At 41.9% G+C, this 22,822-nt stretch overlaps 2 protein-coding genes and 1 long non-coding RNA gene across 3 annotated transcripts in view; 1 reads left to right on the top strand and 2 right to left on the bottom strand.

Annotated features, from left to right (window-relative positions):
* LOC126996131 (uncharacterized) overlaps positions 1 to 4,579 on the bottom strand; it is a 40,837-nt gene extending 36,258 nt beyond the window's left edge. Inside the window, exon 1 of the long non-coding RNA XR_007750996.1 lies at positions 4,557 to 4,579. This is a non-coding gene — a long non-coding RNA (uncharacterized LOC126996131). The remainder of the gene's footprint in view (positions 1 to 4,556) is intronic.
* On the top strand, positions 582 to 11,144 carry LOC126996130 (ras-related protein Rab-27A-like). The gene is made up of 6 exons (XM_050856339.1): positions 582 to 757; positions 5,065 to 5,223; positions 5,662 to 5,735; positions 6,787 to 6,901; positions 7,811 to 7,923; positions 8,297 to 11,144. Exons 2-6 carry the CDS (start codon positions 5,065 to 5,067, stop codon positions 8,493 to 8,495), a joined length of 660 nt encoding a protein of 219 aa, XP_050712296.1. The 5' UTR covers positions 582 to 757; the 3' UTR covers positions 8,496 to 11,144.
* Positions 11,145 to 11,214: 70 nt separating this feature from the next.
* Positions 11,215 to 17,939, bottom strand: LOC126996127 (ubiquitin carboxyl-terminal hydrolase 30-like). The gene is made up of 9 exons (XM_050856334.1): positions 17,637 to 17,939; positions 17,117 to 17,235; positions 16,559 to 16,714; positions 15,112 to 16,013; positions 14,610 to 14,807; positions 13,779 to 13,919; positions 13,429 to 13,550; positions 12,484 to 12,621; positions 11,215 to 11,928 (listed from the first exon to the last, which is right to left on the bottom strand). Exons 2-9 carry the CDS (start codon positions 17,229 to 17,231, stop codon positions 11,832 to 11,834), a joined length of 1,869 nt encoding a protein of 622 aa, XP_050712291.1. The 5' UTR covers positions 17,232 to 17,235; positions 17,637 to 17,939; the 3' UTR covers positions 11,215 to 11,831.
* Positions 17,940 to 22,822: the final 4,883 nt, after the last annotated feature.

The raw sequence follows: 22,822 nt of genomic DNA, 5'->3' as shown, positions 1-22,822 counted from the left end.
TGCCTAAGCCCATTCCTACTCTTGTTTTGGTCTTTTCCCTCTTGTAACCTGTTGAGTAAAGGCCAGTCAGGTGAACAAACAGGTGAGTTCTAAAGTTCAAGGGTTGACACTGTTACTCTGGCTGTCCCTCAGTTCCGTGCCCAATTTGATCTACCTAAGTCCGTTTTTATTCTTATTTTGTACTTTTCCCTCTAACAACCTGTTGAGGAAAGCAAGGTGAGGTGACAGATGACCATCTTCCTTCTGGGACTGTTCCTACACTTTAAACCGTACAGTATGCTCTCCTATTTAAAACATCACCCACGAAATAAAAAACGAACCAGAATAAGTTAACCTAAGCTATGGAACTCCCACACAAACGAAGAATCACCAAATATCATAGTCCTGTTGAGGAGAGGCCATCCAGGTGAGAAAACAGGTGAGCTGAGACTAGAGTCCATCTCACTTCTGGGACTGTTACTACGTTTTTACTATAAGCACGCTCTTTTACTTCAAACACCACCCGTAAAACGAAACAAACACCCATAATCATTTGACCTAAGATATGAAAACGCCATATTAACGAAGCATCACAAAATAACAGCCTTCGGAGAGCTGTCAACACGGAAGCAAAAGTCTCCTCTCAACGCCAGGCCCAGGTGACAGGTGTGCCCAGGTGACAGTATCGACAGCCCGCTATCACCCGCTCTGCTCCCACTTGTTGACGCTCTACCTCACCCACCAGCATCCAGAACCATCCCACACATCCTCCGCAACCGTGGGTATCCTCAAAACTTCACTAGACTTAAGAAATATGAATGGAGGAGTGGTAATGGGTAGCAAGGTGATTGGTAGTATCGACAAGAGGTCATTCTCCTTTGATTATGTTGGTAGTTAAGGGTTTTAGAGATGATTCCTTACGCCTACAACCATCCTAAGATAACTATTTAACTATATGTATTATCGACTGTTCACTAGATAATAACATGATAGCAAGGTTATTGGGAGTATCGACAAGGGGTCATTCTCCTTTAATTATGTTGGTAGTTCAGGGTTTTAGAGATGATTCCTTACACCTACAACCATCCTTAGATAACTATTTAACTATATGCATCATCGACTGTTCACTAGATCAAGGAATAAACGAATGGATAGCAATAACATGATAGCAAAGTTACTGGGAGTATCAACTGGGGCCATTCTCCTTTGATTATACTGCTAATTACGGTTTTAGAGATAGCTCCTTGCATCTACGTTCATTCAAAGATAACTGCCCAACCGTCTGTATCCTCATTTCTCCATTTAATTAAGGAATAGATGACTGAAAGCAGCAATTGTTAACGCAGTGTTGGTTGTTGTTACGTCAACCCTCGCAGGGGGTCATTGACATTTGGATTGTGATTATTCAGTGTTTCAGGAATGACTCAATGCACCTCAAACCATTCCATAACAACTTCTCAATCGTTTGTATCATCATCAATCCACTACACAAGAGGTGATGAATGAGCACTTATTGATCGATTGACTAATATGAGTACTTACATCAAATACATCAGGGTCCATATTTCAATTGATTTATATAGTTCCCTTCATGTTCCAGACACGTTTAAGTGGTTATAGGGGGTCAGTACACAAGTAGGGTTAACATCAGAAATCCACCCTTGTAATAACTGGCATATGGGAATTGTTTCAGAGTAATAACTACCTTGCCTGTGGTCATATTCCAGTTGATAGCGATCATTATATAGTGGGAATAGCTAACAGTGGCAATATAATCTTGTGATAAGTGGGGGTAAGGAATTGTTTAAGAGTGGCTATATAGCTGTTGAGGGCCATCTTTCTATTGACTAAGTATATTTCCTGAATGTGCAAGAAAAGTTTAATATGTGGTGTTATCTATTAAAATCAAATGAGAAAGAGTTAGTGAAGGTAATCTCACCAGAACAGTTGATTAAAAGTGTTTCTATGAGGTGTTAATGGCCAAGTTGCTGGTTTTGTGGCCTAGCTATTTTTACCTCTATTCCCACACCCTTAGATAACATACATAAAGAATAGTTGATTAAAAGAGTGTTTCTATGAGGTGTTAATGGCCAAGTTGCTGGTTTTGTGGCCTAGCTATTTTTATCTCTATTCTCACACCCTTAGATAACATACATAAAGAATAGTTGATTAAAAGAGTGTTTCTATGAGGTGTTAATGCCAAGTTGCTGGTTTTGTTGCCAGGTTATTTTTACCTCTATTCCCACACCCTTAGATAACATACATAAAGAATAGTTGATTAAAAGAGTGTTTCTATGAGGTGTTAATGGCAAAGTTGCTGGTTTTGTGGCCTAGCTATTTTTACCTCTATTATTCCCACACCCTTAGATAACATACATAAAGAATAGTTGATTAAAAGAGTGTTTCTATGAGGTGTTAATGGCCAAGTTGCTGGTTTTGTTGCCTGGCTATTTCTATCTCTATTCCCACACCCTTAGATAACATACATAAAGAATAGTTGATTAAAAGAGTGTTTCTATGAGGTGTTAATGGCCAAGTTGCTGGTTTTGTTGCCTGGCTATTTTTATCTCTATTCCCACACCCTTAGATAACATAGGTACATACAAATAGTTGATTAAAAGTGTTTCTATGAGGTGTTAATGGCCAAGTTGCTGGTTTTGTTGCCTGGCTATTTTTATCTCTATTCCCACACCCTTAGATAACATAGGTACATACAAATAGTTGATTAAAAGTGTTCCTATGAGGTGTTAATTTCCTGCTATTTTTTCTCTATTCCCACACACTTAGAATAGTTGATTAAAAGAGTGTTTCTATGAGGTGTTAATGGCCAAGTTGCTGGTTTTGTTGCCTGGCTATTTTTATCTCTATTCCCACACCCTTAGATAACATAGGTACATACAGAAGAGTTGATTAAAAGTGTTTCTATGAGGTGTTAATGGCCAAGTTGCTGGTTTTGTTCCCTGGCTATTTTTATCTCTATTCCCACACCCTTAGATAACATACATCCTGTTACTCTGGGTGTTTCTGCCATGCTACACCTTCTCAGAGCCCTCTTATATAAGGAGTAGAGGGAAGATATTGGACTTCCCATAAACCTACACCATACAACATTACACTGCCATTTTTTTACCGCAATGGCAGCATATCAAGGGCAGCGAATAGCAGAAAAAAAGGTAAAGCTTGCTAACCCTTGTTCCAGCAAAGAGAAGTCAGAGCAAGAGGCAAGAAAAGAGGGTTAAGGAGAGGCTCAGTTTTGGTTTGTGAGGTGTGTTGGTACTCCCCTCATGCCCTCTTTTTTTTTTTTTTTTTTTTACAGCACAAAGAGCAATTCAAGGGCAACAAAATGATGTGAAAAAAAAAAAAAAGCCCGCTACCTGTTACTTAAGTATTGAGTGGCCGAAAGAGAGGTCAATTTCGGATGGAGAGGTGTCTTGATACACTCTTTTGTAGATAACAGGAGCAAAACAAATATAACAAACCCAGACAGCTTAACCCCTTGACTGCGAATTTCCTACAAGAAGACCTCACCAAGCTACAGGAATGAAACAAAAAGTGGCTGCTACAATTCAATAAAGAAAAATGTAAAGCCCTGCACCTTGAGAGGGGATATCCAGCACACCAGTACCACATGGGAAACACTCCACTATCCACCACAGAGGCAGGAAAGATCTGGGAATATATGTTACCAGGCTACCAGCGAAAGCCAAATCCATGCCAACCGCAGCGGACGGGCTAATAATAGCTGAGGGACGATAACTTGTCCCCCACGCAAACTTATTGAAACTGGTATTTTTTCAAGTTTGTTAGGGAAAGAGGATGGATGGAAGGATAGAGTGTTGGGTTTTAATATCAGACTAATGGAGTCATCTAATTTAGTAGCCCAAAGTCCTCTTCTATTGGAATACGAGGGAGAATAACTGGATTTCTCATTGCTTATAACTGTCCACTCCTATTATATTCCTTTCCTTTCATTATATTCCCATAACTTCCTTCTTGAAATACATTTGATATGGAACACTTAACCCGGTAACAGAGACAGGCCAAATTTGTGCCATGATATAAATCCCCAAAAATGGATGATACATAAACTGATCACAAATGCTTTTATATATATATATATATATATATTATGAAATGGTTTGTGTGAGTGATGATTTTTTCTCATTTTTCTCGCTTGGAGGGACCATTAAGAAACATGATCCCCGCTGCTACTGGGTTAAATAGCATATGATCCCCTACTAACCCTTATTAATAGTAACCAAACCCCATAAAAGTAACGGGGATTCTTCCAAAGTGTTGGTGAGGGAGAGGCGGCAAAACTTTCCAATGTGCCTCGAATAGACCATTTATGCCTTATCAAAATATGACAACTTTTCTCTCATTTCCACCGGTATATACTATTTTAAGATGTTCCGAACACCCCCAGAACACGTTAAAGCAGCTGCTGCAATGAGTATAATCCCACATGCTCCTCACTCAGCATGATTCACATAAATGCTGATTCATGTGTATCCCCTCAGCCCTCTCCTCCATCCTCCTCCTTGCCTTGTGTTACTGAGAAAAAGGTAAAAACTCACATGCCAAGATGCTTTTGTGTGTCTGGAAGGAATCTGCATTACACATCAGCTTAGTATCTGCAAAGAGATGATTTTGTAATACATTCAGAGACAGAAACACAGCATCACTTGTCATTATCATTTCCCTTATAAATGATAACATGAAGAAGGGGAGGGGGAGGGATAAAGAGGGGAAGGTAAAGAGGATAAGAAGGAGAGAGTAAGACAGCAAATATAGATGCCTGTAATTAAAACAAAGCCTTCTAGTCTGTTATGTTTGTCGTTTTCATTTTTTTCCCCTTTTCCCTTTTGAATAAGTGAAGAAGTAGATAATTAAAAGCTACATGATACCTGTTATTCAGTTTCTCTTTCATAACCCAAAATTTCTACCTGTGTATTGATCTTTATGCTTTTCATCTCTATCCTTTGTTCAGTTTCTCTCTCTTAACCCAAATTTCTTTGTATTCATTATGCTTTTCACCTCCATCCCCTCTCCTTGAAGCACCAATATCCTTCCCACCTGTGGCAGATGAGTGGCGCCGGCAAAGACTATGACTACTTGATAAAGTTCCTGGCTCTGGGGGACTCTGGGGTGGGCAAGACCAGCTTCCTCTACCACTACACCGAGGGAGTCTTCCAGCAGCAGTTCATCTCCACTGTGGGCATCGACTTCAGGGAAAAGAGACTGGTGAGTGGGAAAGGGGAAATCTCTGTGCACTGGCAAGAAGTTGGGCCTGTATGTTACTTCAAATGGTAGAGAAGAATCTATGTGGACAAATGAGACTGAGTTTGTATGATATTGGTGATGGAAAACTTAAATGGATAAGGAAGATTGAGCCCCTAAGTGACTGGTGGGGTTAACTGCAAAGACAAATTGAACACAGACCATAAGATTGAAGCAGATGCTGAAACTGATACAGAAACTGGTGCTTGGTGAATGTATGTGATTTAGTGATGTCTTTGTGTAATTAGATTTATTAATCACATGCTTAGTCATATGGCACCTATATATAACTTTAAAAAATTGTAAAAAACCTGAGAAAAAATACAGAAAACCTGAGAAAAAGGCAAACACATAAGCTAATGGAGGCACAGGACTAGGCTTTTCACACTTCTTTATTTTCAGGTCTACCGAGGGGAGGGAGGCGGACCACCCCAAGGCGTCCACCTGCAGCTCTGGGACACAGCCGGACAGGAAAAGTAGGCCATAGCTCTCCTTCTTGTGCTGCCTTTTTATACAAAGATCTTATTTATAGTTCCTTAGAAAAATGAGCAACGGATGTCTTGGACCAGGAAGGTGGTCACAGAAATGGACTTGGTGATGGACGGTTTACTTTGCTTGTAAACCTTTTGTAGTGGTGGTTTTATAGAGACATTTAAAGCTATTCTAGTTGAAAAATTAAAAGTGAATTTGCTAGTAAAATTGAAGCCTCATTTTACTTGGAGGTATTGACATGCTTGTGAGCTTCAGGTAAAATGCTGACCAGGTAATCTAGATCTGAGCTACACTTTAACTGAAGGTGCAAATCTGTCCTCAAGTTTAGGGCTGCAAGTGAGGCAAAGGTTGAGTAGCTTGGTTAGTCTGCAAGTCCCGTGAGGTACTTTTCAGAATGTTTGCAAATGACCGCACTACTTTTATCCTTGACAGCATGATATAATAATTATGCACACGATCTGCATGGTTTGGGTTCACTATTGCAACTTCCAGTCTATATTTCATGCAAGAGTTTGATCAGTTCCTAGTAAGGATTCAGATTCTCCTCTGTAGATAACTTTTCCTTACATATTACTAACCTTTGAGTATTCAGTCAAGTTTTTTGAGGCTGCATATGATCTTGCATGTCATGGATTTTTTTTTTTATATTGCACCAATAATTTTTATGCTTTTTGCTACTACTGAGTACTGTATCACTTTGTATACATATATTATCATACTTTTACGTATATTTTGGTTCCTACAGTAACCCACTAATCACAGAAATGTGTACAGATCTAATAATAAATCATTCTTATATGGTTTACTAAAATGTTTACAATTTAAAGTCACTTGAGATCTGAAGTGAACAACGTATGGTTCAGGAATTGCTACTTTTGGGGAGATTTTAAGAGCAGCGTGTGGTTACTCTGAGCACTTGCACCCCATTGAATCTGTACACATCTGTTGGAGTGGCAGGCTTGTAACCCCATGCCAGCGCCCACCACCATCCCGTCTCTGCTTACTAACATGCATCACAATTACTTTTGTTCGTAGGTTTCGTAGTTTAACCACAGCCTTTTATCGGGATGCCATGGGCTTTCTCCTCCTCTTTGATTTGACTAACGAACAGTCATTCATCGATATCAGGAATTGGCTGGAGCAACTCAAGGTAGGTGTGCCTGTGTGTGTGTGTGTGTGTGTGTGTGTGTGTGTGTGTGTGTGTGTGTGTGTGTGTGTGTGTGTGTGTGTGTGTGTGTGATCAAGTTTTAAGTCTACAGTGTCGTCCATCTTCTGTATTGTGTTCATCTTTAGCAATATAGCAGCACTTTTACTGATGATGTTTTTAGCTGACTTCCGTCCTAATTAGATCAGATTGTGGCTTCTGTAGTTATTGTCTTGTGTATGTATGTAACGTCCTCTCTTTCAAGTTAACTCCTGCTCTCTGTCTCACCTGAAATGAATTGGTGCTTACCATACTTACTCTACTTACTGTTGTTTGTGTTCCATGCAGCTTCTCCTCCTGATGTGGAAGCCTTGATCATCAGAATACACACTAGTCACAACACTGAAGCAGAGGTGTTGCCACTAGTATTTGTAGCACCCCGTGGCCCCTTGTGACGCTTAGTTTTGAAAGGGAAGATATTTGTGTCTCATATCTTCAGAGGCTTAAGAAACACTATGAACAGTATCAAAGGAATTGCCCTAAGCTATACTTCTTGTCCAACTATGATCCCAGTTAACCTGGTAGCAGCGACAGGCCAAATAGATGATACATAAACTGATCACAAATGATTTGATATATATTATGAAATGGTTTATGTGAGTGATGATTTTTTCTCATTTTTCTCACTTAAAGGGACCATTAAGAAACATGATCCTCGCTGCTACCGGGTTAAGATATTATATCAAATTACTAAACGTTATGGAAATTCCTTTTACTCCCACATACTACTACCATTACCTACTTCACAAACTTGTATCTTATGATAACTACAAAACAAAACTACATCAGTACTACACCCATTACATCACACACACACACACACAGTCATGTTCTAGCCCCGTCGACACTTTCCAGACACACGCCTACTGTGAGAACCCTGACATAGTGCTCTGCGGAAACAAGGTGGACTTGGAGGAGCATCGCATTGTGGCGGAGGAGCGTGCGAAGGAGGTGGCACAGAAGTTTGGGTGAGTAGCACAGACTGATGTTCCTTGGCGGTTGACAAAAATTGTTCATCACAAAATAGTCTTTTCAGAGGTGGAACGTGACACTGTTATTCTGTATTTCACTTATTAAATAATATGCTTTGCAGGGCCATATATGCCGAAGTTATGGAGAAATCAGGTCCATAATTTTTTGTGTACACATGCATGCATACAAAATGATATGAAAAGAATATGCTCCACTCATTTTATTTGCTTCACACCTAGTCTGTTATATTACCCTCACACTTAATAAATCCTTGTTTTACCTGCCAAGACTCACCAATAAACCTGAGTGTAAACCAGCCTACACACACCATACACACAAGTTAACTTTCTTTGGGTCACACACCAACAGACTGACGTACGTTGAGACTTCTGCAGCTACTGGACAGAATGTGGAGGTGGCAGTGAACCACCTGCTGGATGCCGTCATGAAGCGGATGGCCCTGGCAGTGGACTCCAGCCTCTTGCCGGGACGGAGGGGTCGCTCCAAGGGTCTGAGGGCCTCGGACGAAGATGGTTCCGAGAAGAATGATAGTAACTGTGCCTGTTAACATGCTGAGCAGTGCTGGATTGACTGGCTAACTGGCTGGTTGTCTAGATACCTGACTGGCAGTTTTATTTGCCAGTAGAGTGGCTGCCTATCAGACTGGCTGATTGGCTGACTAGCTCACTAATCTGTCTGATGGACTTGACTCTCTGGACCAGCCAATTAACTTTGATGATTTAGTGTGGCTCTGTAAAGGTACTGCTTCTTCATCCAGTCTGACCCGACACTTCTTGGCAACAGTTCCATTACCTGGCGAGTCCCTTTTAATGGGCTTTCTTGAGATCTTTACTAAATGAAGTCATTCCTTCAGTGCTGTGCCATACAAACTCAGGACTTCACCTTTTGACACTTAAATCATCTTTTTTACTATCTCCTTTGGTAGTGTGTGGGAACAAAACATCTAGTCCATGAATCTGTCGTTTCTTTAATTTAGTAGACATATCCCACTGCGTCCAGCTCTTCGTGATGTTGGTCACTTCCAGTGTAGTCTATGTCACACAATCAAACTGAGACCACTGTATATAATAAGTAAGTGATGCCTCCACACAATCAAAATTTAATCTTATGTTTTATTTAAATGATGACAAATGGCAGAATGGCACACTAAAGGTAGGATCACACGACCTGCAAATATTGTAATTGTTGGCTGTTCTAGTTAGTTATGGGCAAGACAGTTAATTGCTGTGCTGGCAGGAGTGGACATCAACAATGCTGTGGCTCAAGGGAGGAGTTGTACCCAAATGAGCTCACAGTTTGTTCACAGGTGATGAAAAGGACCAAATGTTGCCAATTAATTTATTCTGGGTGAGTACCTTTTAGGTTCACTCCTGCTTGATCATCAATTACTGCTGCTGAAAGATCAACAACACTGTGTTCATTTATGGAATAGACCAGTGACAATAATTATGTCCGTCTCCTCAAATTTTAAAATCAAGACCTCTTGGCACAACACATTCCTCTTGACAAGTTGGTAAGTAATGACTATTTGGCTGACATGCCTCCTTCAGTTACTTAATTTGTTTCTTTGGAGTAGATAGGCCAAAGGCAAAACTAAATAAAAAAAATGCCTGTAACTTCCTGCTCCATATAAAAGAAGATAGAGGAAAATGCCATTAATCTGATCAAACAGTTTCAGGGGTGTCTTGAATATAGTGTTCGAAATACCTTTTTTTCGATATGCTGACTGAAATCTGGTGTGATGTCAGGTTGTTTGTATTATATCATTGTGATGCATGTCGGGGCCTTTGTGTCTTGGTGGCTGTGTCTTTCTGTAGTCTGTTCACACCTCAAGAGTCTTCCACTGTCATGGTGCTTCCTGTCTTCCTTCACATCACACACACACACACACAAAAAAAAAAAAAAAAAAAAAAAAAAAATTGAGTGCTGCACTGCCAGGCTTCACAGCCTGACAGGCGGCAGTTCGAGCCCCGCTCAGGCTGGAATCTTTCCGTTGACAAGAAGTGGTTACTGTCCTCCCTTGAGCAAGGGGGATGGGGTGTGTGAAGTCCTGGCAGTATCCATAGATCGACTATAATGAGCATGAGCTTGCTCATGTCAGGAGGGTACTTGCTGGCGATTGCGAGTTCAACTCGTGATCAGGCCATGGTGAATTATACACACACAAGTGTAAGAAAGCAAAGTTTCCCTAACCAAACCACTGATGAATGAAATGCTTTACCACAGGAGAGCATGTGTTAGCAGCAAAAATCATATACAAGTTATAGGAATTATTTGATAAAATGTGTGATGAAGCGAGAGATTACAGGCTTGACTATACCCTGTAAAAATGCATGTAGTTGAGTCATATACACACGAACATGCATTCCTGTGGTGCAGTGGTTAAGCACTCAGCTTGCCATCAAGTCAGGCTGAGGTTCATGCCTTGCTCAGGCTGAATTTTTTTTTTCTGCTCACAAAGTGGTTACTATCCACTCTACACCAGGAGGACGGCTGTGTGGTGTGTGTGGTCCCAACAGCTAATGAGCTCCAAAGCTCCCTCCAGGAGGATACTGGCTGGTAATCACGGGTCCATCATGTGATCAGACCATGAGTGAATTACACAATGTAGTGATAAGTGTTATTTTCATTCCTGCCTAATAGACTATGGTGTTAAATGTTGCCTTACAACTAAAAACAGATTCATGAGCAGCAAGTTTTCTGCCTGCGTGTTACCTGTGTGTGTCAGGGACAACTTCCACAAGACTATGACGGCAATCAAAAGTAGGCCTCTTATTAAAGCGGTTTTACTCCAGAGTTTTTCTTGTATCCCAGGAACACTAATACATCCGACTTTTTTTTCAGTGCCATACTTTTTGAGTGAACACAGCTCATGGTAGTTTTGATTCTGTCGGGACGGAGGACTGTTAGCCTGGATGACGACTTTCTTTACTGGTACCCAAGATACGGTGTGCCACTGGAAATAATCTTGTGACAGACTTTCACTGAGTTGACAGCTGTAATGTTGAGAAGATCCACTAATTTACAACAGTATTACCTGATCTAGTCTTGGTTTCACTTGAAGCTTATTTTAGTCGTTTTGTACACATTATTTTTGTTACTAGATCCATGTACTTATGTATTCTCCTGAATTGCACTTTGTACATGAAATGATTTTTGCGTGTGCTCAGGCCAATAAAACTCAGTGAAGTTGTAAGTTGTTGTGTTCACCTTCCCAATACCTTACTGTACATCACCACTGGAGGAGGGCAATTCAAAGCACCACGTGGTATCACACTCACATGTATAATTTGTAAAATTAACAATGACCTCTGTATATATATTCACATTATGCTACAATTAAGAACACAGCATGGACGATTTTAAGCACAAAAGCTCCACACGAGAATGAGAACAAGACAGCCATGTACGGTGAGCTGGCCGGCTGGCTAGAGATCTTTGTTAGCGTAACCACAAGACCGATAGACACATGTACTCTGATGGAGACTTAGATATGACAATAGCCACTAATAGCAGCCATTGGACAGGGAGACTTACCGAGGGGCTGGTTACCCTATGTATAAAAATAAGGAGCTGAATCTAGTCACGATTGTGTTGTCAGGATTGAGCAGAGTAAACGATATGACTGGTGGATGACTGACTAGCTGGGGGCATTGGTCGAGAGGAACGTTCTTCTTACTCTAACAATGGCAACAGTTATGACAAAAAACATACTATACAAAACTAGTACTTTAAATGTCTACACTATGTCTTTTTTCAAACCTTCCATCTAAACACACACACACATACACACACACACACGCACACACTTAATAACTACGTATACACAGATGGTTAGTCACGTACACAGATGGTACAACATGAGCGCAGATGTACCTCCTATTCATGCTACCTTCTCATAGAGGATCATGTACGCGTTAGCTTTCCTTACCTCCTCCAGACTGGCCTCCCGCACCAACAAGTCAGAGGTATAGAACCATCTGGAAAGATAACATTTGTTTCCATCTGTTTCTGACACTGATTCATCCTACTTACTTTCCTGGCAGGTATTTTTAGAACTCTACTACTGGTAAGGTCTCATCAGTTGCCTTTATGACAATACCTAATAAGGAATGAAATGAAAGCAGCTTTCAATATTATAAAGAAATGAAACCGAGTCATATGGTGCACCAGAGCCGTCTAGAAGCACAAAGCCACAAATGCTCGCATAACTAAAGATTTTTTCTACAATAGGTTTTGTTAAATGCCATCAATCTTGTAGAGGTGTGATGAAGCATTATAATAATCTAACTAGGCCTAAGTCTCTATTAGACAAAGTATAAACATGATAAGCTTTAACAATAGTTTTCTCACTTTACAAGAACTGGGCTTGGAACTTTGAACTTTGTAATTCTAAAGAGCTTCAATAGAGGTTAACCTTTTGCAAGTCTACTCTGTTCTCCCAATTATCAATGTTTGTTCATTTCTTACAAACATAGACATAATGTGACTCCAGGAACAACCACAATAAGGAGCCAGAGCAGCATCAAACTCACCTGTTCTTGCTGCGAGAGTTGATTGGTCCCCGGCGGTATGTGACAAAGTGTCCACAAAACACGTCTCCCACATGCACAATCACTGCCTGAAGTTTGTACAGCTGGTCGCACTGCACCGGGCCCACATACAACATGGGACTACAGGAACAAAGAAGCGAGACATAATATACTTTAGGCATAGCATATTCACATGGATGAAAGGCTGTACAAACATTTACATACATATACAAAAACTTCAGTGTACAAATATATACCCTCACATATAAACCAAACGGTGAGTGGTAACAAGAAAAGGACAAGTACATAATGTAATCTCTACGTAAGAGGTGTAAATATATACATCCGAAATTGACCTCTCTTATGGCCACTCTATACTTATCGCTATACGAGAGTAACAATTAGCGGGCTTTTTATTTTTACATCTTCTTTTTGTTGCCCTTGAGTTGCTCTGTGCTGTATAAAAAAATAAATAATAAAAAATAAATATATAAACAAAAAAAATACACATCTTTTTCCATTAGCCTGGCTCCCATAAGAGATAGCCACCAAAATAATGCCACCATCCTGCCTTGTCCCCTCATTCACTGAACACCCACTAGCAGTCACATACACACATTTATATGAACACGCAAGCCGCTCTCCATCATCAAAAGGCCGAGAGGATGACCATGGGCACATAGTGATTTTGCCAACAGCAGGTTCTATTTAATATCCTCTGTCTTGTAGAGGTGCAACTTAAAGCACTATGGTTATTTAAATGGGCATAGAGCTGCATTACATGGCTATTAACAGATGTGATAAATGGATGAGCCAAATTTATGATGTTTTTTGTGCTTACTTTAAATTGGCCCCTGCAGCCTTGTGATTCTTAAGAGCTCTCACGGGCCTAAATATGATTATCCCATTAAAACTAAAGCATAAATGGATGTCTGTAGGAAGCCTCACCTTGATTCTGAGTGGGACGCTGTGGCATACTGACTTAAAGCTGTTATTTTGTGGTTCTCCAGAAACCCGCTGCCAGTATCCTCGGATGGCACTTTGTTCTGTATTCCTGTTCCTTGCTGGCTCTGGAAAAAGTAAAGAAACAGTGTTATCATAATTGTCATTGTGGTCCTTCAAATTCATGCATTAATTCAAGTGAAAATCTTTACTAGAACCAGGAGTGAATCAGGTTACAAAACTAATCATGGCCTCCTATTGTGAGATCCTAAGGTGATAAACATGTAATAACTAGCAAATAAATTATTAAATAACTAATAAGAAGAAAAATGTCTCTCTCTCTCTCTGTCGTGTACCTTGGCAGTGATGGAGGTGGTGTAGGTGTACGGGTCCATCACCAGAAACTCCGGGAAGGTGACGTGATCCCTCCTCTTGATGGCCGACCCGTTCTCCAGCCAGACGGTCCGCTTCACATGAAAACACAGGCAGTCTGGTAGCTGGGGGGACCAGGAAGGGAATTAGCAATGTGAGTGACAGGAAAATATGCATTGCTGAGCTTTTATTGATGATCAAAACCTCTTTAAGATAGATATGGAAAAAATGGCCTGTTGACTGGAATTTTGACAGCCAATTTGCAACTGCAGGGGAGCAGGGTAGGAGTCAATCATGTGTGAGAGGAAAGAATATGTTGCTGAGCTTTATATAACTTGTGAAACCTTAAAAAAAAAAAGATGAAAATGAGACCTGCCTAGACCAATGTTACCAGATGGTCATGCTCAGTCTCTTATGTTAGTTGATTTCCAACCAAAAAACTGCCTCTTCCACCTAGCCGATTTCATATGTACTTATCATTAAAATGGTTAATTATTAATGTTTCTTGGCAATAGTTATGAGTCAGAAACCGGTAAATACGATGCTCTGAGTACGATAACCTGGCAACGTTGTGCTAGACTGCTTACAAAAATTCAAAACTTCTTTGAAACATGTAATAAAATAGACAAATTACAGCGAAATACTGCTGGGCTCTATATATAAAACCAAAACCTCTGAAGAATGGAAATAAATATTGAAAATGGATTTGTGGGAGTGAGCTTTTGAAGGTGCTGACTGGTAGCTGGAGGAGTAGAACGGGAACAAAACAAAAACAAGATAAACAAAAGTTAAAATATCACCCTCCCTGGCCTCACCTTCCCGATGGTGAGCTGCTTGGTGAAGGTGGTCTTGACAGGCATTGCAGCCATACGTGTACAGCCCTCGCAGCTCACCCCAGACACATGCTCCCTGGTGATGTAGGTCCCCAACAGCTCCTGAAGGCTCACCTCACCCCATGGCAGGGATGGCAGGGACAGCGACAGGGACTCAAAGCTGCTCCACTGCGCCGGGTTCTGTAGCGGGAAGATACACATGAGCGGCGAGAACAGCAGTAGCGGCACATAAGTATTCAAGGCCAGGACACAAAGGGGTTATTGTAGATTCATTGATTAAGGGCTGTAATATTATGGATGAGCAATGTTATGGCTCCTTAATGTTAAGTGGTAATTCTTCATCAGTTTTTATCTTTTTTTAAATTCATTCAATCTACAGATCCCTCAAGTATCATAAGAAGGATGGAGGGTGAATATACAAATGGGGTGACTAATAACATTGGAAAAATTATAAAACACTTATTCATATATATCCTTCCTATACCTTGTGGCCACAAATGGTGCACTGCAGCTGACTGGCCAGGTAGCCACGGAAAGGTATGTCATGCTGGTGCTCACTGCGAGTTTTCTTGCGGACGTTGTCGGTGCCCTGCATCACTTCTGCCTCAGGTATGTGCTTTCTGGATGGCTTGTGGAGGGGTGTGTTAGGTACTACTATGTTCTTACTGTCACACCTGGGAGTGACAGAACACAACCTCTCATCACTCACTTCACACACACCTTCAGATTTCTGCTCCACATCACCAGTCTTCTCCCCACTTGAGTTTCTGCTGCTTAACCTATTAGTGATGACTCCCTCTTTCTGGGCGTCCTGTGTATTATCACTGCACTGGCCTGGGAGTATGGCACGGGACTCACAACCTTCCTTATCACAGTTTGGCGCTCCTTCACCATTGGTACATCTCTCGCTTTCCACTCTGGTCTCACTACCCCCACACCTCTTACTACCCTCCCAACTGCCACACTCCGCACTAATCTCACTCCCACATCTCTCACTACCCTCACCACCACGCTCTTCACTCAGCCTAAAGTGAGCCAAGTCCTGCACATGCCCACACAAGATGCCATTCAGCTTCTCCTTTAAAAGCACACTGCTCTTCATGGCCAAAGCCTCAACAGTGGTAGTATTCAGTGTCCACACAGCTGCCTTTAGAGCCACTCCCTTGCCTGGTGTCTCCTCCCGCCTCACATCCAGCCAAGAGATGTCCAGGAGGGAAGGGACGGGAGCCCCACTCAAAATCTCATCCTCGATAGTGGATGTGAGGACATGGAAGAGCTCATGTGTGTCCTGTTCCTCTGATGTGATGACCCAGCCGTGCCCCCGCAGAGCACCCAGCACCTCCCCAGCACATGCATCGCCACCTGTCCCTCGCTCGTTATTCAGTGCTGTGAGGGGTAAAGGGAGGAGCATGATCTATAATAACTGAAGGAGTGAAAACTTTAATACCTGAAGTACAACACTGCCTGCATACCGATAGTTATCAAGTGGTGTGAAGAGTAGAAGGAGTGTATACTTCAATATTTGCAGTGCAACACCACCTGTTCCCTATTTTCTTAAGTACTGAGGAGTGGAGGAAGGAGCATAAAATGTAGTAGGAATGACCTAAGAAAAGATGATATACCATACAATAGGATGTTGACTCAACATGATACTTCTTGCCACTTTGCCAGTGATTGCAAGAAAATTGTGCACTAACTTTGAATCACATTTAACTGAAAAGATTAACTTAAAACTGATGATGCAGCTGTTACTCAGGATCATATGTTAAACTGATAGTCTAAATGGATTTGCATTATATCAACTACTGTACATATAGTACCCACTTATCAGCCCCAAAAAGAAAACTTTTAGCAGCTCCAGTTGTAATATGGAAGCAGCCTGACATGATAACAAATAGGATGGTTTGGGTCTTTGAGAGCAGCAATACTACCTTTGAGGAGGCTGTGCAGTGTGTCGAGGAGTGGAGGGGCCGCCTGGGTGTGTCTGCTGGAGAGCCATGTCATGAAGAGTGGGCAGGACGCAAGGGACTGCACCAGGGCATTAAGGAAACAGGAATTCCCGATGTTGGCCAACCCAGGGATCACATCTGAAGTAAAATTTACTAACATTACTAGTTTGTACTGATAATGTTATGATTCATGAATATATTGTTTACTTTCAGTAGTCAGGGAAGAGCAATATAATAGTTTGGGTGGTTCAAATAGACAAACTTAAAATATAAGCAACAAAACACAATTTGTAGATTTGATGTTATGTTCGTTATATTATTACTAGTGTGAATGGGGTATGAGTTACCATTTAAGGGTAGCTTAAGAGTGTTAGGTTACTACATATATGGGTGAAGTTACATTACTTAGTAGTATTTTGTTACTGAGCAGGGCAGCATTTTGATAACCCAGGTGTTTACCATTTGTTTTATTGTCCAGGAAAATAAATACTCTATACCATAGAGATTTTAACTTCAATGATTTTAAGGCAACAAGTTTACCTTTCTTCCTCCTCTTCCTGCGGGTGACAGTAGTGCCGCCAAAGATGACATATGCCCCAATGAGCAGAGTGCCGGCCACCAGGCAAGTCTTCACCCACACGCTGGATTCAAACATCTTCCTGAGGGGAGAAGGGAAAGGCTGCCATGAGACTCTGGGTGTGAACAGAGCACAACAGCAAAACTAACAACTTCAGACCAGTAACATACAGATCTGGGATACATGAGCGTCAAAATCATTCACAAAACATGAAGATCTGAAGGAGCATCATAGTGTAATCTGGACATGGTGGAGATCTGACATGAGACGCTAAAAAGAATAAATGTGAAGTTAATGAGAACAAATGTTAAGTTAAAAAGAATGTGAAGTTAAAAACAATAAATGTGAAGTTAAAACGAATAAATGTGAAGTTAATGAGAACAAATGTTAAGTTAAAGCGAATAAATGTGAAGTTAAAAAGAATAAATGTCAAGTTAATGTCGAAGTAGGTCACATTTAACAACGATTCTGCTCTTACTGCACCTCTATTCGCCGTGGATCATCCCCTTCTAATATTCTTGAGAGCTCCAACTACTCCCTGGCGATATATACAAAAGAATCATGGCTCAGAACGTTGTAAAAAAGTCTAAATACATAAGTTCTATCGTATCCCTTGACCTCTGAGCTATTACGGGCGGTGACGGGCCTCGATAAACCCGGCTCGCATTACAGAGATTCCAGATTTTAGCACACACTATGAACGTTGATACTCATAAATACGGGATGCCACTATATGTTTTTGTAAGTATATAGCTAGTATGTGTGTTTTCTGGTCCTATTTAGCGGCGATAGTGACTCATTTGGAGGGGAGGTGTGTGGGTGTCCAGTACATGACCCGGGCCAGGGAGGTGCACCAGCCATGACGCAATGACTGTTTACATTGCCGAGGGAAAACTGTTGCTCCGGGAGGACTGTCTAATGCGCCGCCTGCCGAGCACTCAGGCACACAATGCAACTTTCCTATAGAATCCAGGACAAAGATCCGATTTTAAAGTCCCTTGTGCTTCCTGTCTTACTCTATGGCTGTGAGATATGAACACTAAAGAGGGACTTGGAGAGGCGTATTGATGCCTATGGTAATAAGTGTCTGCTCAGAATCACGGGATATCGCTGGGATGACTGTGTATCAAACTGGGGCGGTTATAAGGCCAGGCATGTGGCACGCTGCCCATTAAGTCGACTCTGCTAATCGGGTTAATTCTCTCTGTAAGAGACAAATACTCCTGGGTATGGCTATGCGTATAACCCTTCCTGCAAGCATGGTGTATGGGAGAATGCAATACAGACATACATGTCAAGAACCAGCCCTTTTGACCTTATACAAACATTCCATCCTTCATTTCCTGCTGCGTATAATTACTTGTGTATAAATTTCAGTACGTATAGTCCTTCCTGGAAGCATGGGGTGTATAAAAGAATGCAATACAGACATGCATCATAGAGAACCAGCCCTTTCGACTAACCTTATTCATTTTCCTGTAATATATATTAGTTGGTGTATAGAAATCATCACATATAACCCTTCCTGCAGACATACAATCATATGTCATTAAGAATCATCCCTAAGGAAACAGAAGGCATTTTAATCAACCATTTTTCGTTACGTATATTTACTTGCGTTTAGAAATCATCACGTATAACCCTTACTGCAGACATTCAACCATACATCATCGAGGATCAGCCCTCTCAACCGTATATGTGTGTCTTCGTATGGCGGAGACACTGTATGACGGGGTGTATGGTACTGTGCGCGTGTTCATGTGTTGACTTTATTTCCACACCACCTTGATTTGAGGTAAAAGTCTTGGTGCGTTTTTTTTTTTCAAGAGGTGTCCCCCGTAGGCCTAATCCTCTTATTTGGTCAGGAAATTAATAGTTACGAAAGAGTGCACATTGTTATAAAAAGCACATGGGGTTGTAACAAAAGGGCACATAATTGTTTTCAAAGCATACGTGGTTGTAACGAAAGTGTGCAGTGTTGTAACAAAAGCTTACGGGGTTGTTTCGATCAACAGTGTATGGGTTTGTTGCAATACCCAAAATCCGTAGAAATTGTAAATAGCCGTAGCAGCAAATATTGTCACGCAGAAACCATATATAGTTGTTAGTAGTAGCAGCAGCAGCAGCAGCAAAAAGGTTAATGTGAATAGTCGAAGAGGAAGTTAGGTTTGGCATTCAAAAGCCATAGATGTTGTTGATAGCCAATCGCAGCAGCACCAAAGCAGTTACGATACTACCATTATGGCAGATTAATACGCTCCCCATATGTATTTTCCCATAGCACAAAATATATCCCACTGGTAGACTTGTAAATATATAGTTTAGTACACACACTTAGAAATATAAAACCCAGTACCTTTTGCTTAAACTATACCACCTAAACATACGTAAATATATTGCTTCATACATATACTTATAAATATAACCCAGTAACGTACGCTTAAAATGTCGCACCGTACATATACTTACAAATATAAGTATAATTGCTCGTGTATAAATTTCAGTGCGTATAGCCCTTCCTACAAGCAAGAAGCGTATGAAAGAAAGCAATACAGACATACATCGTTGAGAATCAGCCCTTTTGACCCTATACAAACTTCTTATTCATCATTTTCCTTTTATGTATAATTGATTTTATAAATTTCAGTACGTATAGCCCTTCATGTAGGTTTGGAGTGTATATATGGGAGAATGTAACACACACACATCATCGAGAATCAGCCCTTTTGACCTTATACAAACATCTCTTTCTTCATTTCCCTGTTATGTATATTAGTTTGTATATTAGTTTATGTATAGAAATCATCACGTATAACCCTTCCTGCAGACCTACAATCATATGTCATCAAGAATCATCCCTAAGGAAACAGAAAGCAATTTAATCAACCTTTTTTCGTTATATAACGTTATATAAATATAACCCGGTACTTTAAGTTTTAAAAATATTCCTTACAACACACTTAGATATATACATATACGTCAGAACCTTTCCACTTCATTCTTCTTATGTATAGTTTAGTCGATACTTTTACATATTCCCATGTACCTAAATATTCCTTGGTAACTTGTCGTAAGACGTATAACCCAGAGGCCAGGGAATTGGTACCAGGGAGACTGGGGGAATAAGCTGCTGTTCAAGGCAAGGACTGGAACAACAAGGAGAGAAGCAGAGATGAGCAGGACCAAAACTACAGCGTTTGTATAGGGGAAAAAAAAAAAGCACCTGATAGTGGCCTGTGAAAGGTATGAAGAGGAGAGGTAAAGGCTATTAGCATCTGTGGTGGAGATCATTGGGGAAGAGGAGTGGCATAGCAGAGTGGAGGAGGAAGACTGAGGAACAAGTACCGTGTTAGGACCATAAGGATGTAAAGAGGAAACAGTGAAAGTAATACCTCACACAAAAATTTTCTTGGCATGTTTCTGCAAAAAAAAAGATCTGAGCAGTGAAAGTAGAGTGAAAAATGTAATAGTGGAAAATAGCAAAAGCGCATAGGCAGGGAAATCAGGGAAAGAAATGGACAGAAAACCTAAGTTCAGGATGAAGTGCTCAGTATTGCAAGTGAATAAAGGGCAAGGCAAGGCAAGGGAAGGGTAAGGGAAGGTCAGGGCAAGGGAAGGAAAAGGCAAGGGAGACCAACGCACAGGGCTATGTATGGCCAGCCAAGAAGACGAGACGCACAGGGCTGGCCAGCCAAGAAGGCAAGGTCAGGGAACGCACAAGGCCAGCCAGCCAAGAAGACGAGACGCACTGGGCTGGCAGCCAAGGCAGGACAAGGCAAGGGAAGGGCAGGGCAAGGGAAGGGCTGGGCTGGGCTGGGCAGGACAAGGGAAGGTCAGGGCAAGGGAAGGATAAGGCAAGGGAGACCAACGCACAGGGCTATATATGGCCAGCCAAGAAGACGAGACGCACAGGGCTGGCCAGCCAAGAAGGCAAGGTCAGGGAACGCACAAGGCCAGCCAGCCAAGAAGGCGAGACGCACAAGGCTGGCAGCCAAGGCAGGACAGGGCAAGGGAAGGGCTGGGCAAGGCAAGGCAAGACTTAAGCATTCATCCTGAACTTAGGTTTTCTCTCCTTTTCTTTCCCTGATTTCCCTGCCTATGCGCTTTTGCTATTTTCCACTATACACTTTTCACTCAACTTTCACTACAGATCTTTTTTCCCCAGCAACATGCCAAGAAAATTTTTGAGTGCAAGGGAAAGGCAAGGCTAGGTAAGGAAAGGCAAGGGCACCACCACGTACCACCACCACCACTATCACGTACCACCACCACCACCACCACTATCACGTACCACCACCACCACCACCACTATCACGTACCACCACCACCACCACCACCACCACCACCACTATCACGTACCACCACCACCACCACCACCACTATCACGTACCACCACTATCACGTACCACCACCACCACCACCACCACTATCATGTACCACCACCACCACCACCACCACCACCACTATCGCGTACCACCACCACCACCACCACCACTATCATGTACCACCACCACCACCACCACCACCACCACTATCGCGTACCACCACTATCATGTACCACCACCACCACCACCACCACCACTATCACGTACCACCACCACCACCACCATCACCACCACCACCAAAAAAAAAAACACCAGGCCCCACAAAAAACCCACCAGGCCCCACAAAAAAACCACCAGGCCCCACCAAAAAAACCACCAGGCCCCACCAAAAAAACCACCAGGCCCCACCAAAAAAAACACCAGGCCCCACCAAAAAAAACACCAGGCCCCACCAAAAAAAACACCAGGCCCCACCAAAAAAACACCAGGCCCCACCAAAAAAAAACACCAGGCCCCACCAAAAAAACACCAGGCCCCACCAAAAAAAAAACACCAGGCCCCACCAAAAAAAAACACCAGGCCCCACCAAAAAAAAACACCAGGCCCCACAAAAAAAACACCAGGCCCCACCACAAAAACACCAGGCCCCACAAAAAAACGCAAGGCCCCACAAAAAAAGAGAACACCAGGCCCCACCAAAAAAAAAAACACCAGGCCACACCAAAAAAAAAACACCAGGCCACACCAAAAAAAACACCAGGCCACACCAAAAAAAACACCAGGCCACACCAAAAAAACACCAGGCCACACCAGAAAAAACACCAAGTCCACACAATAAAAACCCACCAGGGCCCTCCTAAAAACCCACCAGGTCCCACCAGAAAAAAAAACACCAGGGCCCACCACACCCACACAGTATAGATGGGCCACTAACACCCACACAGTATAGATGGGCCACTAACACCCACACAGTACAGATGGGCCACTAACACCCACACAGTACAGATGGGCCACTAACACCCACACAGTAATAGATGTGCCACTAACACACACACACACACACCAACACAGCAATTTTTACAAAGACACACGGAAGGAAAGAGGTTGGAGGTGGTGTCAAGAGGAAAGGAAGAGAGCGAAAGCGTAAACCTTTGAATCAGCTACCTAACGTCACCTTCTGAGGGAAATAAACCGAGACGTGCGAAGCGAATCCGAAACGAGCGATCCAGAGGGAACGAAACACATGAGCGGGAGCGAACCACCAAACATACACAAACTATTTCCTCCCTTCTCCTTTGTTGTTTACTTGCAACAATAAACTATCAATCAATCAATCAGTTATCC

This window comes from Eriocheir sinensis, chromosome 9 (genome assembly GCF_024679095.1).
Source record: "Eriocheir sinensis breed Jianghai 21 chromosome 9, ASM2467909v1, whole genome shotgun sequence".
Lineage (NCBI taxonomy): Eukaryota > Metazoa > Arthropoda > Malacostraca > Decapoda > Varunidae > Eriocheir > Eriocheir sinensis.
This window is presented reverse-complemented; position numbering and strand designations above follow the sequence as displayed.